Here is a 16766-nt window from a genome sequence, read left to right as displayed (position 1 = left end):
TAGAGAAGTGTTCTCTCTAGGAATCTCTAGGTCCTCCAGCACAACTCTATGGTCAACATTTGCTAGACGTTGACCACTGAATTGTGCTGGAGGACCTTCAAATGCCTAGAGAACTGCTCTGTCTAGGAATATTTAGGTTGTCCAGTGCAACTCTATGGTCAACATCCGCCAGGCGCTGACCATCGAATGGTGCCGGAGGACCTACAAATGCCTAGAGAAGTGTTCTCTAGGGAAATGCTGTGGGCTGTAGTGTCTTGTGCTTTTATAAATATGTGTGTGTTCATATATAAAAAAATACTGTTAAAAAGAAAGAAAGAAGTGTTCTTTGTAGGAATTGCTAGGCCAGTGATGGCGAACCTAAGGCACACGTGCCAGAGGCGGCACTCAGAGCCCTCTCTGTGGGCACATGTGCCATCGTCCCAGCACAGAGTTTTCCAAAGTTTGTTACCAGAAAGCCAGAGGGACATGGCACTTTGCAATAAATAAGTGGGTTTTGGGTTGCTGTTTGGGCACTCGGCCTCAAAAAGGTTCACCATCAATGCGCTAGGCCCTCCAGTGCAACTTCTGGTGAAGGTTGGCCATAGAGTTGTACTGGAGGACCCCAAGATTCCTAGTGAGAACATATTATTCGGATCTGTGAATAATCAAATCCCTAAAAGTCAGAAACGACTTGAAGGCACACAACAAGAAAAACAAATACATGCCAAGGACTGGCATTGTGGTTTAAGCACTGGGGCATGAGGAACCAGAGTTCCATTCTCCACTTGGCCATAGAAACCTATTGTCTCATCTTGAGCAAGTCATGCACCCTCAGCCCTAGAAACCCCGATCATAGGTGTCACTGTACGTTGGAAACGACTTGAAGGCACGCAACAACAAGCAGCAGCAGCTCATTTAGATACCTCCAGGGAGAGAATGGTGGGATCCTCTACGGGTTGCTTTGCATGCCCATACCTACAATGTGGGCACATTGCATGCACATACCTACAAGGTGCCCCCTATCTATGCACAAGAGCAAAGCTTGAAGCACATCTCGGTGTGCAAGATGGTGGTCCTAACCCAAGCAATTGCTTGCAAGGGCAGCGGCAGCTATTCTGGATGAGCTTACACACCCAAAAATAGGGGAGCATTCCTTCCTCCGCCAGGTAAACTCCTCTTGCATCTTTGCGCCACCTGCCTCTTCCCTGCCTCCCTCCCCACAAAACCCACCCTCTCTCTCTCTTTTCCTCCCAAAGATGAGAAACCAGGCCAACCTAATTACCGCCACGGTTGCCATAGCAACCGGATGAGGACTTTGTCAGCGGTCCCCCCACCCTCTTTTTTATTTTTCCCAAAAAAGAGAGAGAGAGAGGGAAGCATCATCTGTGCCATCAGAGCATGGAAAGCCCGAGATCTGCGGAGGGAGATGTGGCTTGCTTGATTTTATTTTTTGCGTGCATTGCAAAGCTGCGACGGCGGGAGAGGTGGGCACGGGATACGACGCATCGGTCCTCTCCCTCAATTCGGTGCTTCCCCTAAAAAATAAATGGTGCAAGAAGCAGCAACAAGAGGGTTGGAGGAGAAAGGCGAAGTGCAAAAGAGAGCTGCATTCGGCCAACCTGGAATTGGGGGCGCATCTGACACTGAGAGCAAGCATGAGCATCAAGCTACGACCCTGGAGACCAGGGTTCAAATCCCTGTTTGGCCATGGAAACCCACTGGGTGCCCTTGGGCAAGTCACACTCTCTCAGCCTCAGAGGATGGCAATGGCAACCCTCCTCTGAAGAAACGTGCCAAGAAAACTCCATAATAGGTCGGCCTTAGGGTTGCCATAAGTCGGAAAGGCACACCACAACAACTACAACAACTGACACCTATAGAAAGGGGGTCATGCGCCTCCAACTAACTAACTTGGCAGAGAATTTCTAGTTTGAGGGCTGGCATCCCTAGGAAAGGTGGACAAAAATTCCCCACCAGAAACCTTGGGGAGCGTTCACACTAATTTATTTGTGCCAAGGAGATGTGGATCGCTGCACTGACGCATATCGGGTTTGTTGTTTGCATTACGTTTTGGGTTTGCGAATCTCTCTGAGTCATTGTAACCCTTGTGTTATTCACACACGTCATCGTTTCAGGTTAAAAACCGGAGCCACCTCCCATCCTTGAATCGATTCGGAAGTGGATTTACACAGCTGACGATGCAGATCGATGCGGATCTTTCATGAAAACTCGGGGGGAAATGGTATAGACTATCCTGGGTTAAGTGGGGGAATGTGGGAAGAGGAAAGAGAAGCCGGGACATTTTAAATTTGGGATTGTCCCTGCCAAACTGGAACAGTTCGAGGGTACGAAAGACCACAAAGAGGGGCAATTTGTCCTCTTGCAGACTCTTGCAGTTGCTCATACCTGTTTCGATGTGTACAAGCAAGAGATCCCCGTGAATTTGTTCCAAGAACAGAAAATTGTATCCGTCTTTGAAAAGAAACATCACCTAGAATTTGGGCTTCTGCCCAAATCCCCGGCATTGTTGCCTCCAGTCACAGAACATTTTGACGCCAGAAAGAGTACAAACAGCTCGCCTAGTAGGAAACAGCGGAATAAGAATAGGGAACAGAGAAAAGAAAAGAAATTGTTCTGCATTTCCCAGTGCAAAATACAGGCCTCCTCACCCCATATATATATAAATGGAAGCAGTTAAATGTCACAAAGTGAAAGAGTTAAGCATCGGTTTTCACACTTCTGCAAACTTTTGCAATGCGGTTCTTTGGTTGACAGATGGGTAGAAAAATAGATGTTGGGAGAAGCGAGCACAAAAATGCATATATTGTTCGAGAGTCTCTCCTGAGGTCCATGTGATGAAACTTTGTGTACATTTAGCTACATAGCTACTAAGAAACCCTATTAGGGAATTGTGAAGATGCGTAGCGGGACACCGGAAATGGTGCTTTTATGTACATGGGGCTATACCAATATACACTTGCGCTCCCTAGCTGGTTTCCAGATGCACATTGGATGCAATGCATAGCGGTCCAATTGTGCATCAGTGCTAATGTGCATTGAGTCCTGTTGCGTTGTGGCTGCACTATGTGTTGGTCAATTTTCTGGCTTCTCCACACTGACCCTTTCTGCATGGGCCAAATAAAATGGCCTCTTGGCCAGGAGTCTGGACAATGCAAGGCCCAAACCCTGAGACAGTATGAAAGACGTCTGGTCTGTTCAGCGCCAAACACTCTTAAAACAGTTTAAAAACTCATAGTTTGCTCCAGGTCTTCCTGGAACAACATGTTCCAATGCCATCTCTTTAAAATGTGTCTGGCTGTGCCATCCGGTGCAGTGGCTCCAAGTCACTCATTCTGAACTCAAAATTAGATGTCCAGATATATGACTGAGGCAGGACACCACATTTTGACCCCACTGATGTGCTATGGCATGGGTGGCATAGTGGGATGCATATATGAACAGTTTCAGTGTCAGAACAGAGGGACTCATATAATGGAAGGAGCTCGGTTCATAATCGGGGCTGTTCCCAGAATATCCTGGCCTTTGCAAACACCACTGTAGTAACGTCACAGTAGCCCTTTGCCAAACACGGACATTGCAAAACCGCTGGATTTTATTTACCGCAAGTGTGAGTCCACTTCCAAAAAAGTCCGCTACAGCAGGGTTTCCCAAACTTTGGTCCTCCAGATGTTTTGGACTTCATCTCCCAGCATTCCTGACTTTTGGGCCAAGTCAGCTGAGGCTTTGGGGAGCTGAAGTCCAAAACGCCCGAAGGAGGAAAGTTTGGGAATCGGTGCGCAACAGGATCCTATGCACATTGTAGTTTGGGTTGCAAAAGACTCACATGTAGATCAAAACCGCACGAGAATGTGTTAGGAAAAACGTCTATTTTTCTTTTGAAGCGGCTTTATAGGTGCAACATTTGGGCTGTGGAAAGATGGCCCAGATTTTGTCAAAAGCCCTTTTCGGAACAAAAGCGCCAAGTCCTGCTGAGGCTGAGATTTTGAAAAAGAGGAGGGAAGGGACTTCTCAGCAATTTCGGCTCACATCCTCCCATCCCTGATTTATTTTAGGACATTACAGACCCCATTCGGAGATCGCTTGTGGATGAAGGGAAGTTCATAAATCCAGTCAATCGATTCATAATAATAGCCATGGCATCAGGACTGTTTGATTTCGGCAAGAATTAAGAGGCGTCTGTCTGGATCTGACCCAACCTGGTCATCGGGAACAGAATTAAATGACTTTTGAAAAGTATATATGAGGAGGAAAGAGAGGGAAAGAAAGGAAAGGGACGTGTTTCTGGCTCTTTGGATGTCAGAAAGGAAAATTGGGGTGCATCTACATTGCATAATTAAAGCAATGTATTACCACTTTAATTGTCACGGCTCCATCCTATGGAACGGTGGGATTTGTAGTCTGCTGAGCTATTTAGAAGGCACTAAAGTACCCTGAGAGAAAAGGAGGATTGAAGGTCAGGTTAACTCTGTAGTGTAGACCAGCACTCAGAATACCTTGGGAACTGTACATCCTTCACCAAACTACCAATCCTTTATGTAAAGTGGTGTCAAGCTGCTTTAATTGCGCAGTCTAGACACACTCTGGGTCACAAAGCCTCCAACGCCGGAGGTGATGAAGGTGCAACTTGAAAGCTCTCGCAAAGGTTGAATAAATCGTAGCAAGCCAGGAGGCATGACTCGCATGATTTGCGGCAGTCGCAGAAACCAGCTTCTATTTGCCGCTCCGTTTGGGGGACATGGCTGGAGAAAGCTGATACTTTGGAGAGCAAAGGGCTTTCCGAACATCCCTCCCTCTGCGATTTTGTGGCACCATTCCCTAACCGTGGGATGGGATGAGCATTTTGATGGGTTTTTGTGGGATGATGAGTGCTGAGGAACCCAAGACCCTTCGTTCGCCCTCAAATCCCCAGTGAAGTTCTTCTGGGTGAGATACTGTATTAGCCTTTTCCAAACCAGCATCCACCAGAGGAGTTGGACTACAACTCTGGTCATCCTCAACTAGCAAACAGATACCCTGACCGCTGAGGTCCTCGAAGATAGGAGCAGATCACTTTGGTGGCCACTTTTTCATCCCTGGAACCTCCTGAGTCCTGTACCCCTAAAGAAAGTAAGATTCTGCCTTGGATGTGGTGGAGTCTCCTTCTTTGGAGGTTTTTAAGCAGAAGCTGGATGGCCATCTGGCACAGGAAGGGCTTTGACTGTGGCTTCCTGCATGGCAGAAGGGGTTCTTAGAATCACAGAGTTGGAAGGGACCACAAGGGAGATCCAGTCCAACCCCTTTGTGTCATGCAGCAAGACACAATCATAGAATTGTAGAGTTGGAAGGGACCCCAAGGGCCATCAAACCAACCCTTTTGTGCCATGCAGCAAGACACAATCCAAGCACTCCCAAAAGAAGGCCATCCAGGCTCATTTCCAGCTGGCCAAGCTCCTGTTATGTCTGTCTATGCCAGATCCCTTCCATCCCGATTCACTTTCTCCCCTTCCCATCTGAGCTGCTTGCTTCCCACTGACCTGGGTGACGCTGTCGCGCATGGTGGGAGAGCGGCCGCGCCGCGTGGTGGTGGTGGCCATGGTGGTGGTGGTCTCCATGATGGTGGTGGACATGTCTGCCAGCAGGGTAGTGGCCGTGGTCTCCGTGGTCATGACGGAGGGCACCTCGCCCACCAGCCGCAGGTTCCCCTCCACCTTCACGTTGGGGTCGCTCTCGGCCGCCAGGGACAGGACTTTCAGGCCATTGTAGTACAGTCCTGAGATCTGCCCCTGGAACGGACGGCCTTGGTCCCGGCCTCCAATCTTGATGGCGGCTTGGCTGTTAAAGATGGTCAGCTGGCGACCTGGCAAGGGAAAGAGGGAGGACGGGGTGTGGAAGGGAGCAAGGGGGCAGGCAGAAAGAGAAGCGGGCAGAGGTGAATCCGGAGGCTTGGCTCCTGCGTACATGTCACACAAGACAGGCTGGCTCAGTCTTCCTCTGGAAGGCCACCCCAACCCCAACCCTGGCTTCCTTGCACCTGACCAGACCTCTTCTCCTCTATGTTTCCTTCTTTTCTTTCTCTTGTTCTGTCCATCCATGATCCATCTTCCTGCATGGCAGAATGGCGTTGGGATCTATGGTCCTCGGGGTCTCTTTCACCTCTGTGATTCTAGGATCATCTTTATAGTATCTGGAGCCTATCTGCATTCCTGCTCTCTGCTCTCCTGTCCATCCATCCTGTCTGTCTGTCTGTCTGTCTGTCTGTCTATGTCTGTTTGTCCAACTGTCAATGCAATGCATCCTTCTGAAATATTCTCTCCTAGACACTGTCTGTCTGTCTGTCTGTCTGTCTGTCTGTCTACCTACCTACCTATCTATCTTTGTTGTTGTTGTTGTTGTTGTGTTCCTTTAAGTCATTTCTGACTTAGGGTGACTGTAAGGCAAATCTACCACGGGGTTTTCTTGGCAGGTTTTGTTCAGAGAGGGGTTTGTCCTTGCCTTTCTCAGCCTCGGAGGAATGTGACTTCCTGAAGGTCGGCCAATAGGTTTCCAAATGACTGAGGGGGGATTCAAACCGTGGTCTTTCCGTATCCTAGCCCAACACGCAAACCACTACACCACGCTGGCTCTGTACATCCCTCCAGTGTATTTAGCTTCTCCTCATTCCTGACTCCATTCTATTCTTTGCTATGCACATCCATCCATCTTTTTCCGACTTTTCTTCCTTCTTTATTTCCTTCCTAATCCTTTCTGCACTTAAATGCCTACCTACCTACCTACCTTTGTTGTTATTGTTGTTGTGTGCCTCCAAGTTAATTCTGACTTATGGCCACCCTAAGGCAAACCTATTCTGTGCTTTTCTTGGCCAGGTGTGTTCAGAGAAGGTTTGCCATGGCCTTCCTCTGAGGCTGAGAGAGTGTGACTTGCCCAAGGTCACCCAATGTGTTTCATGCTGAGTGGGGAATCGAACCCTGGTCTCCAGAGTCGTAGTCCAACACTCAAACCACTATGCCATGCCGGCCCTACCTACCTACCTACCTACCTACCTACCTACCTACCTACCTACCTACCCTTCTCTTTTATCTTATCACCTCTCGTTGGGGTGTGTGTGTGTGTGTGTGTGTGTGTGTGTATGTGTGTGAATCTAGGACCCCCTCTGTGCCTCTGCATTTGCCAGGGGTGCCATTCGGCTTTATTGCAGGGGTGGCACTGTGCCAAGCATGGCTGGAAGGACCGATGTGGTTTGCATTCTCCATGCAGCCTGGGGGCAGTCTGATCACGGCGCCCAAATCAATCGAATGCAATCTAGCCTCTCTGCATCCTTATCTCATCTATCTCCTTGGCCTTTTATTGCAGCTGGATAAAAGAGGTGGTGGGAGAAGAGATGGATCTGAAAGGGAGACCTTTCTTTGCTCATCTGTCTCTCCTGCTCCTCTCACTTTTACTCATCTGCCTCTGGAGCCCGGGGAAAACAGACTCATTTCTCAGTCCTTTTCCTACTCAGGAAGATGTGGCTGGCTACTCATCCCTTTTTCTGGGCTACCAAATCTCCTGCCCTCGCCTGATGCCCAGCCAGTCGCCCAAATCTCCTGCCCTCGCCTGATGCCCAGCCAGTCGCCCAAATCTCCTGCCCTCGCCTGATGCCCAGCCAATCGCCCCATTGTAATAGGTGCGCCATAGGTGCACAGGACAAAGAGTGAGCAAGAGATGTATGTGAAAGGGATCCTGGCAAAGATGATGGGTATGTGGGTGCTTGGAAGTAGGAATAGAATGGAATCAAATCATCATCATCATCATTATCATCATCATCCAAAACTTGTATGCCCGATTGTGAATGCACCAACAAGAGCAAAGGGGGCACTTTCCTTCTATTGCCAACCTCCTTAAACTTTGGCAAGGCAGAATTTACGTCCCAATAAAGACCTGGAGCTCATTCAGATCACAGTTATAGTGCTGCGATTCTGCTTTAATGGCCGTGGTTGCATCCTCTGCAATCCTGGGATCTGTAGTTTGGCGAGGCAGAAGAGAAGTCTACCTTCAAGCTGTCAGTTGAGTTAGGGTGACCCCACAAATTTCATAGGGTTTCCTTAAGACTCGGAAGTGGTTTGGTCAATTCCTTCCTCTAAAACATAGCCTACAGCACCTGTAACTGTATTGTGTGTAAAAGGGCATACCTCGGTCCTTTGTTTGGGTAAGCGGGCTGATGGACATACTAGCTGTGGATTTGGGGAGTTGTAGTCCAAAGAGCTGGGCCGGCTTGGTGCAATGGTTGGAGTGTTGAACTAGGATCCTAAGAGACCCACTCAAAAGTACCTTCTTTGCCAGGGTTTTCCATGCCCTTCCCTTGCTCACTCTTTGCTCAAATGCTTTGTGCCGAAAAAGAGATGTGGGGGGAAAAACATTAAAGGGTCCGTCTGTTGCAACCTCCCTCCCAAAAAAGCATCTCCAGATGGAACAGAGACTGAAGTCAACTTTCCTTCTCCACTGAAGGGAGGAGGGGAAAAAATCATCCCTGGTTTAAAAATAAACCACTCTGGTTCTTCCCTTTCCGTCGCCCGCCTCCTGTGCCACCTTGTGCCAACCCTCCCTGCAACACACACCTTTTGAGAAGTTTGCAAGTGGATATTTTGCGAACCCTCCGAGACACCTTTCCGTTTTGGCCCCCTTGGTTTTTAGAAAGCAAGATTAAAGATTAGGTTTAAGACAGGGGTTTGTTCATGGTTAAAGGAGGGCCAGGCCCCCAAATAAAACTGATTTTCACTCTGAAAATACCCTCTAACCCTGGTAGAAAAATTTCTCCCTCCCTTTTTAGGACCTGAATTAGTTTTGGTTCTCACAAAGAACCGCCATTTATTATTTCTTTGTTTGTGTGTATCCTCCGCTGATTTAAAGCCCTTTAGAAGTATGTTTATTCCCCCAACGCAGTCGCACACGTGGAAAACCATGCGCCCGGTCGCGCCAATGGATTTGCACACTTGTGAATGCTCCCCCCTCCCTTTTGCACCAGAGAGCCCTGAGGTGAAAGGAAGAAGAGACAAATGCCAAGCCAGAGTGGATGTGTTTTGCACACTAAAAATCCTGTAATGCAATAGCAGATAGAAAGTGTACATGTGATTGTGCATGTGTGTGTGTGCATATGTGTGCAAAAAGAGAGGGTGAAAGAGAAAGGCGGAGGAAAGAGAGAGAAAGAGAGAGAGAACAGGACTAGTGCCAAATGAAACATCTGTGTAAGCCAAGACAGCTTAGCAACCTCCCGGGAGGCATAATTCAGACGCAAATCCGCCTGAGTAGCCTATATCCCTTTGCATTTGTGTGTGTGTGCGCGAGTGTGTCTCTGTATCTCCGTTTCCCTCCCTTCTTCTTTATCGCTCAAGCATGCCAGAGCGCGCACAGAAATTAATCTCCAGGCTCAGGGTTCTCTATCGGCTGCGCCAGCCAGCCCTGCAAGGTTGAGCACTAAGAAGCAAGGAATCAGGAATCCATGTGCGTTGGGAACTCGTTCTTCCAGAGCCACTCTTGTGTAGTACAAGGGAATGGCAGGACAAGGCGAAGGGGGAAATTTGTATGGGAGGCAGAGAGAGAAGGAAGGATTGAGAGAGGTTGCATGAAGGAGGGGAAACTGGGGCTCAGTTTAGGCCAGGATGCAAACCTGGCTCTGCTTGGGATTGGTCTTGGCGGACCACTGAACATGAGCCAACAGTGTGACGCAGCAGCTAAAAAAGGCCAATGCGATTCCAGGCTGCATCAACAGAAATATAGTGTCTAGATCAAGGGAAGTAATAGTGCCACTCTTATTGTGCTTTGGTCAAAGTTCGCCAGGAATATTGTGTCCGGTTCTGGGCACCACAGTTGAACAAGGAGAAGCTGGAGCATGCCCAGAGGAGGGCAACCAAAATGGTGACAGGTCTGGAAACCATCAAGCCCTATGAGGAGTGACTTAGGGAGCTGGGGATGTTCAGCCTGGAGAAGAGACAGTTAAGAGGTGACATGATAGCCCTGTTTAAGCATTTGAAGGGATGTCATATTGAGGATGGAGCAAGCTTGTTTTCTGCTGCTCCAGAGAATAGGACCCAATGGAGCAACGGATGCAAAATACAGGAAAAGAGATTCCAGCTCAACTTTAGGAAGACCTTCCTGATGGTAAGAGCTGTTGGATGGTGGAAGATGCTACCTTGGAGTATAATTGAGTCTCCTTCTTTGGAGGTTTTTAAACAGAGGCTGGATGGCCGTCTGATAGGAATACTTTGTGTTTTCCTGCATGGCAGAAAGGGTTTGGAGTTGAAGGCCCTTGGGGTCCCTATCAAATGCCTCTGAACATGTACAGAGAAGCCCTGATTTAGCACAACACCTAGGCCAGGTTAAGGCTTTCAAGGCAGGCTTAGGACCCAGTGGTGGTCAGTTTGGAAATTTAATTTCTGACAAGAAGCACTTTGGAACGGATGTGGAGGAACTCCTAGGACTCAGCTGATGCTAAGCTTTGAAAAGAGGGATCCCATAGCAAGCAAGAGCTTGGCCTCTGCAGGTCCTGGACCCTGGCTGGTTTCCAGTGCAAGGAAGGCAAAGAAATAATGAAGAGAATAAATAATAACAGGAACTCCGACAGGAGGCTCTGGTTGGCACCATACGCCAAGCTGGATTTTAGATGGCCCTTCATTTATTTTGGAGGGGCAAATTTACAACCCGGCAGTGTTTCTTCTTGGTAGGAGGGAGAATGCATACAAGCCTTCACCATGTCTTCCTTTGCAAATTGTTTAGCATTAAGAATGAATAATTTTTGGGTTCCCCCCCCCCCCATTTCTTCCTGCTCTTTAAGAGCCCACCACCCTCATCTTGGCCTGTCATCCAAGCTCCCGGGGTCCAACAAAGCCCTTTTTTGTGAGTCGATTGCAGTTCCCAGCCTCCAGTCCTCCGGGCTCCACCTCCCCAAACCAAGAAGGCGCCGCAGGAAATCAAAACTGATGCGGCATCCAAAGAGCGCCCTTTGCATGTTAACAGCACAATGCCAGCCAACCTTAGCGAGAAACCCTGGTAGCATTAGGCAGCTTGTTTGGAAATCAAAGCCGGCGTGTGCATGCGCGAGAGCAAGCACCATCCATCTCTCTGAATTCCCACTTCAACCGGCTGCTCCAAAGGCGCCTCATCTGTAAGCAGGATCCATCCTGCTTCCTTCGAGCCTTTTGCAGACATAGGCCTGAAGGGTTCACTCCCAGGCATCAGATGGATGAGAGAATAAGGGCTTTGTAGGGTCCAAAAGGCTCATTTCTACCTCATTTTGTCATGGTTCTGCTTGGATGATGCACAACTCAAATCCCGGTTCTGGTGCAAGCAACCTGGATGATGTCCGGCACATTCAGCCCCAGAACTGGGGTACGACCTAGGCTGCGTCTGCACTGCGGAAATAATCCAGCTTGACATCACTTTAACTGCCATGGCTCACTTGCTACACAATTCTGGGAGCTGTCATTTTCCAAGGTGTTCTCAGTGCCTTGTGCTAGAGTCATTTCAAAGATATCGCCATGTTAGTCTGCAAAATCGATATGTAAAGAGATCTTGCAGCACAAATCTTTGGTCTTCCTGGTGTTTCGGACTCCAGGTCCCAGGCATCTCAGCCAGCCTGGCCAATAGTCAAGGATTCTGGGAGCTGAAGTCCAAAACCTCTGAAGGACCAGAGTTTGGGAATCACTGTTTGTAGCACCTTTGAGACCAATGGAAAGAAAGAACAAAGTTGGCAGCACGAGCTTTCGTAGACTTGAGTCTACTTTCTCAGGTGCATTAAGTAGACTTTAGTCTAGGAAAGCTCATGTTGCCACCTTCTTTCTTTCAGTTAGTCTCAAAAGTGCTACAAGATCCCTCTGCAGACTAACACAGCTTTATCTTTGAAAGAAAGAAGCTGGCAGCATGAAGTTTCATAGGCTTCAGTCTAATTCCTCTGTCGAGAAAGAAGATGTCTGTCTTTACCTGGTGGGCAAGTTCCTTGAAGAGATTGATGCATTTCCACTCCATCCGGCTAAATTTGGTTGCCAAATGCATGGGTCCAGAAGGGCGTTGGACATCGGTGTTCCACACACATACTAGTGGCATATTTGCATGGACATCATGCACTATCTTGGAGATGGGACCCATGTTTAAACACAACATTCATGTATGTTTAATATCTACCTTGTACCAATGGCCTGGAGGTCATACTATACGCAATGCATGAAACAAAAAAGTTGGCATACCCTGAAAGCAAAGGTGACACGCTCTCAGCCACCATTTTGTGGACCATTTTGGAACATTCTGGATTTTGGAATTCTGGATAAGGGAGACTCAAAACCTGTATTTTGTACAGAGGAGGGCAAAGCGGTCTCCCACCGTACCAATAGTACCCCAAAGTTTGTAAGAAACCCCCAGGCTTGCAGCCCAGCTTGCAAGAAATCTTTCGGAGCTGCTTCAGCCTGCAAAAGACAGGCTTGGAATAGATGGCCTTTGCAGACCCTTTGGACTCCATGTCATCCTATGACTCTACCTGTCCCAGTTTTGCTTGTGTGGATGTGCTTGAAGCATGTGCATTATGTGATGTGAATGTAAGACAGTGAGAGAGAGATAGGTAAACAGTGTGGGAAATACATTGTGGCTTTAATAACATTCGACAATGAATTGCATTTCTTCCTTTCTGCGTTGCACCCCAGTGCTCTCCATCAAACCATTCCTTAATTCCAAAGGGTTAAAACTGGATTTGTCTTTCCCACCTTCCAGTCCCCCGCCAAGTTACTTTCCATCTCTGCTTATTCCATATCTTTTTTCGTATTCGTTAATAGACCCTTTAACTGTTTTTTGTCGTTTCCTTCGCTCTCGTTTTGCAGCTGTAATTTGTTTATAAAGCCATCAGGTTATGGAGACACTTAAAAAAAAACCCGAAACAAACCTAAGAGAGATAACATTTAGACGCTGATGCTCCCCTCCCTTTCGGAAAAGCAACGCCAATTAAAACGGTTATTAAGGCATTTTTGGAATTTATTGGTTAAAAAACCTGTTTAGCACTCGGTTTCCGTTAAAAAGCACAGTTAGTGTTATTAGCTGGTTAAATTAAGATTTAGAACGCTCTTTTTCCTCTCCTTGCCTTTCCTTGAGGGTTGGTTTTTTGGTGTTCCTTTTTGTTTTGTTCTCTTGTTACTACTCCTTTCCCCATTGAGTTTAAAGCGTTAAAGGTGCAGCTCTCCCTGCTCCAGGACAAATCACACGCCGAGACACAAACACACACACACAAGGCAGAAAAGATGGTTGCAAAGCTGGTGAGGTTGGACCTCGGCGGGTCTTCCCTGGTAAGGAATTAAAGCCGAGGTTCTTTAACCCAACCTTGCAAGGGCTGGACTCCAACTCCCATCATCCGCAGCCAGCTAGGGAGATTGATAATGAAAGTTGTGGTCAAACAGGCAAGCCCTATGACAAGTCAAGGGAGAAAATGGTTTCTTTTTAGGGGGAGAGGGCAAGGGAAGGGATCCCTAAGGTGCAAGAAGGATGTGCCAGGATGCTCTTTGGCAGGGATTTCCAAACTGTGGCCTTCAGGAGCTGAAGCCATTTGGAGCAACAGTCATTAATGCTGGGAGCTGAAGTCCAAAATACCGGGAAGGCGAAGGTTTGGGGATCTATGGAATATATTTTGGAGTCTCTTTTGTCTTGACTACAGCAAGGAAGATGAGAAAGAGACGGAGAGATACAGATCAGGCTGCCAAGTTTCCCCGCACACAACTCCTGCCGGCGATGCCTGCTGCCTCATTGAGGCATCTGGCAATTTGCTGAAATTGCATCCACGTTTTAATGACCCGCGTGCCAACGCTGGGATGCCATTGCCACTCATTGCTACCCGATACCTGTACTGAGGCAGAAGAACGCTCAGGCATGAAGGACACTTTGGGGCACAAACGCTTTAAATCAGGCTTCTTAAGATACCTGATGTGGGGCTGGCTATTGGAGTCGTCCCTCCACATCCAAGGATCCTGCATCCATGGATTCAACCACCCACGGCTTGCAAATGTATATTTTAAAGCTTGATTCTGCCATTTTATATAAGGGGCACCATTTTACTAGCCATGGGATTTGAACATCCCTGGATTTTGGTATCCAACGGGGGGATCCTGGAACCAAACGCCAGCAGAGACCAGAATGGTACCATAGTTGCACATGTTTGTGAAGAGAGATGAAAACTCATGGCAAAAAGTGAGTTGGGGAAGAAAGTCCTGAATCAAATATCAGTGTCATGAAGACAGTTTGCACCCGATTTGGGGTTTTGGCCTTGTGCCATGCAAACAGAATGCAGCCAGCCCTTTGGGAATTTGGGGGCAATGTGCCCATACACACAAGCTTCTAGGAGGTTTGTAAACAGAAGCTGGATGTCCATCTGTCGGGGATGCTTTGACATGGAAGACAAGGGTTGGGTGACCCTTGAGGTCTCTTTCAATTCTAGGATTCTAGTCTAGGGCATATGTTGGCATTGTGAAAGTCCTTCAACCCTCGATTTACGCAGCTGCAGCCATTGTGGTCTATTGGGGTCTATTCCCCTGTCAACTGGGAGGCAGAAGACTGATGCTTCATGTCCCTGATCTCTGGTGGAAGTTGCACTAGGGATCCCATTTCTGTCCATTGCAATGGAGATGGCTTGCAAGATGGGAACGTCAGTCATCTGCTTCCCAAGCAACAGGGGAATGCCATCCCCTCCATTGACCATAGCAGCTGTTGTCTAGTAAATGGGGATGGACGTTAGCCTTGGACTCACTCTATTGCTGGTCATGGCACTTGCAACTATTCCTGCACCTCTATATTATCAGAATGGGGAGGGTTGCAGGGCTGAAAAGTTGGAGGCTGAGTTGGGGACGTCGTAAGAGAAAGGCTCTTTGTGCTTTTCTTTTCCGTTCCTGCCGATGCTTGATGTAAGAAAATGTGCGATGGTGACAATGTCACGCTGTGCATTTCCACCCCCAGCAGGCAGGCAAAGCTACAAGGCGAGGAAATGTACGCACGGTGCAATGGCGTCCCGTCATGCCCAGCGTCAGATTCAATGGTGTCAGGGAAAAAGCGACAAAGCAGGAGAGAAAAAGCAAAGGGGAAGCCAGGCTTTGTTTCTCCTGCAACATCTGGAGCTCTGTTTGAGAAGGGCTCCTTGGAGCTGCCTGTCCTTGTGAGAAAAGTGCCTCTGAACATGGGATGCGTGTGTTATTGTTGTTGTTGTGTGCCTTCAAGTCATTTCTGACTTATGGCAACCCTAAGGCGAACCTATCCTGGGGTTTTCTTGGCAAGACTGGTTCAGAGGAGGTTTGCCATCGCCTTCCCCTGAGGCTGAGAGTATGTGACTTGTGCAACATCACCCAATGGGTTTCATGGCCGAGTGGAGAATCGAAACTTGGTCTCCAGGGTCATAGCCATAACACTCAAACCATTATGCCATGTTGGCTTCCCAATAACATTTTAGCCTACATTAATAGAAGCATAGTTTCTGACTAATGGTGACCCTAAGGCAACCCTATTACTGGGTTTTCTGAGAATGTGTGCCAAGATCACCCAGTGGATTTCCATGGCTGAGTGGGGATTCGAACCCTGGTCTCCAGAGTCATAGTCCAATGCTCTAACCAACCAATATGCCATGCTGGCTACTTGTCCATAGTAGGAATCACCTTGAAGACCAAGTACCAGATCCAGGGATGGATCTTGAAGGCAAAAGGGCAAAGAGAGGGACAGTTGGCCAAAGGTTGGAACTGCGGGGACCATCCATGATGGAGAAGGTTCCATCACATTTCTTTGGGTTGATTAGATAACCCTTGGGGATCCCTCCCAAATCTAAGGTCTAATGTGGTGGAAAATGAATGCATTGACATCCTCTAGTCTAGTTCAATGTCTCCAAACCAACCCTTCCTTCTAGCCCCAACTTGGGTCACCAGCTTTGAAGCATCCATCTGCGGAAAGCATTTCTCCAAGGAGGGGAAACTAAGGGAAGGGAAGAAAAGGTCAAGAGGATAAAAAACAAGGTGGGGAGGGCTGCACCTTTAAACCTTTGTTGTTGTTTTTTTGGTTATTTACTCGCTCATTAATTAACCGGAATTAATTATCGTTAATTACCTTTGTCGAGTAGCCACTCATCTACTACTCGACCGAGCCGATACGGAATTCTCTGTCTAGCAATCGCCAGTCGCTCATTATCACTGTTCCCTTCAAAGAGTTTAGAGAGAGATTTGCAGATGGTTAAAAGAAAAAGAACAAAAGAAGGAAAAAAGAAAAAATAGAGAGAGAGAGAGACATATACGCCATCTGGAAGGTCAAAGGTCAGAGGTTAGCATGTTTAGAGAGGTCAGACTAGCTCAGGTAACATTGCAGTTTAAGCGCTGGATTGAAATTAGCTGAATTAGGTTTCCATTAGTTTTGGATATTTTGTTGTTGTTGCTATTTTTTTGGTTTTGTTTTGAAGGGGAAGGAGGGGGGGTTCAGTTTGGGTTTTGGTTTGGGGTTTAGCGGTTTTAGCCATCAACGGACAAAGCACTAGTTATACGGTTTAGTCAGGTTTAAGTGTTAGGATGAGTAGATGAAGGTTAGTCGGATTTATGCCGCATCGGAGAGGTGGATAAAGCTCTCTAATGCATTAATTTTGTTAAAAATTAAATTAAATTCACTTTATTAGTAGACTTTAAGTCCCTAGTCACAAAATTGGTGGAAAAGGCAACATCACACTGTCAAACTCTCGTCGAAAGCTTCCTTTCCCAAAACTCTCGGTGCTTGGTTTTTTGGTCATCTTCAAACCCAAGCTTGGTCCCGCAAGCCTTCCG

At 47.6% G+C, this 16766-nt stretch overlaps 1 protein-coding gene across 28 annotated transcripts in view; it reads right to left on the bottom strand.

Annotated features, from left to right (window-relative positions):
• The window catches only part of NRXN2 (neurexin 2), a 277457-nt gene that overhangs the window by 19572 nt on the left and 241119 nt on the right, over positions 1-16766 (bottom strand). For 20 of the 28 annotated variants that reach the window (XM_089483043.1, XM_089483060.1, XM_089483045.1 and 17 more), the window contains 2 exons: positions 16066-16155; positions 5514-5836 (listed from right to left, as the gene is read on the bottom strand). In XM_089483043.1, coding sequence (XP_089339169.1) covers positions 5514-5836; positions 16066-16155 — 413 coding nt within the window. The remainder of the gene's footprint in view (positions 1-5513; positions 5837-16065; positions 16156-16766) is intronic. The other 8 variants (XM_089483055.1, XM_089483068.1, XM_089483056.1 and 5 more) reach the window with 1 other exon arrangement.

Source organism: Sceloporus occidentalis, unplaced genomic scaffold (assembly GCF_023333645.1).
Source record: "Sceloporus occidentalis isolate IW3139 unplaced genomic scaffold, rSceOcc1.0.p SCAF_20, whole genome shotgun sequence".
Lineage (NCBI taxonomy): Eukaryota > Metazoa > Chordata > Lepidosauria > Squamata > Phrynosomatidae > Sceloporus > Sceloporus occidentalis.
Note: the sequence above shows the minus strand (reverse complement) of the source record. Positions and strands in the feature narration are given on the sequence as shown.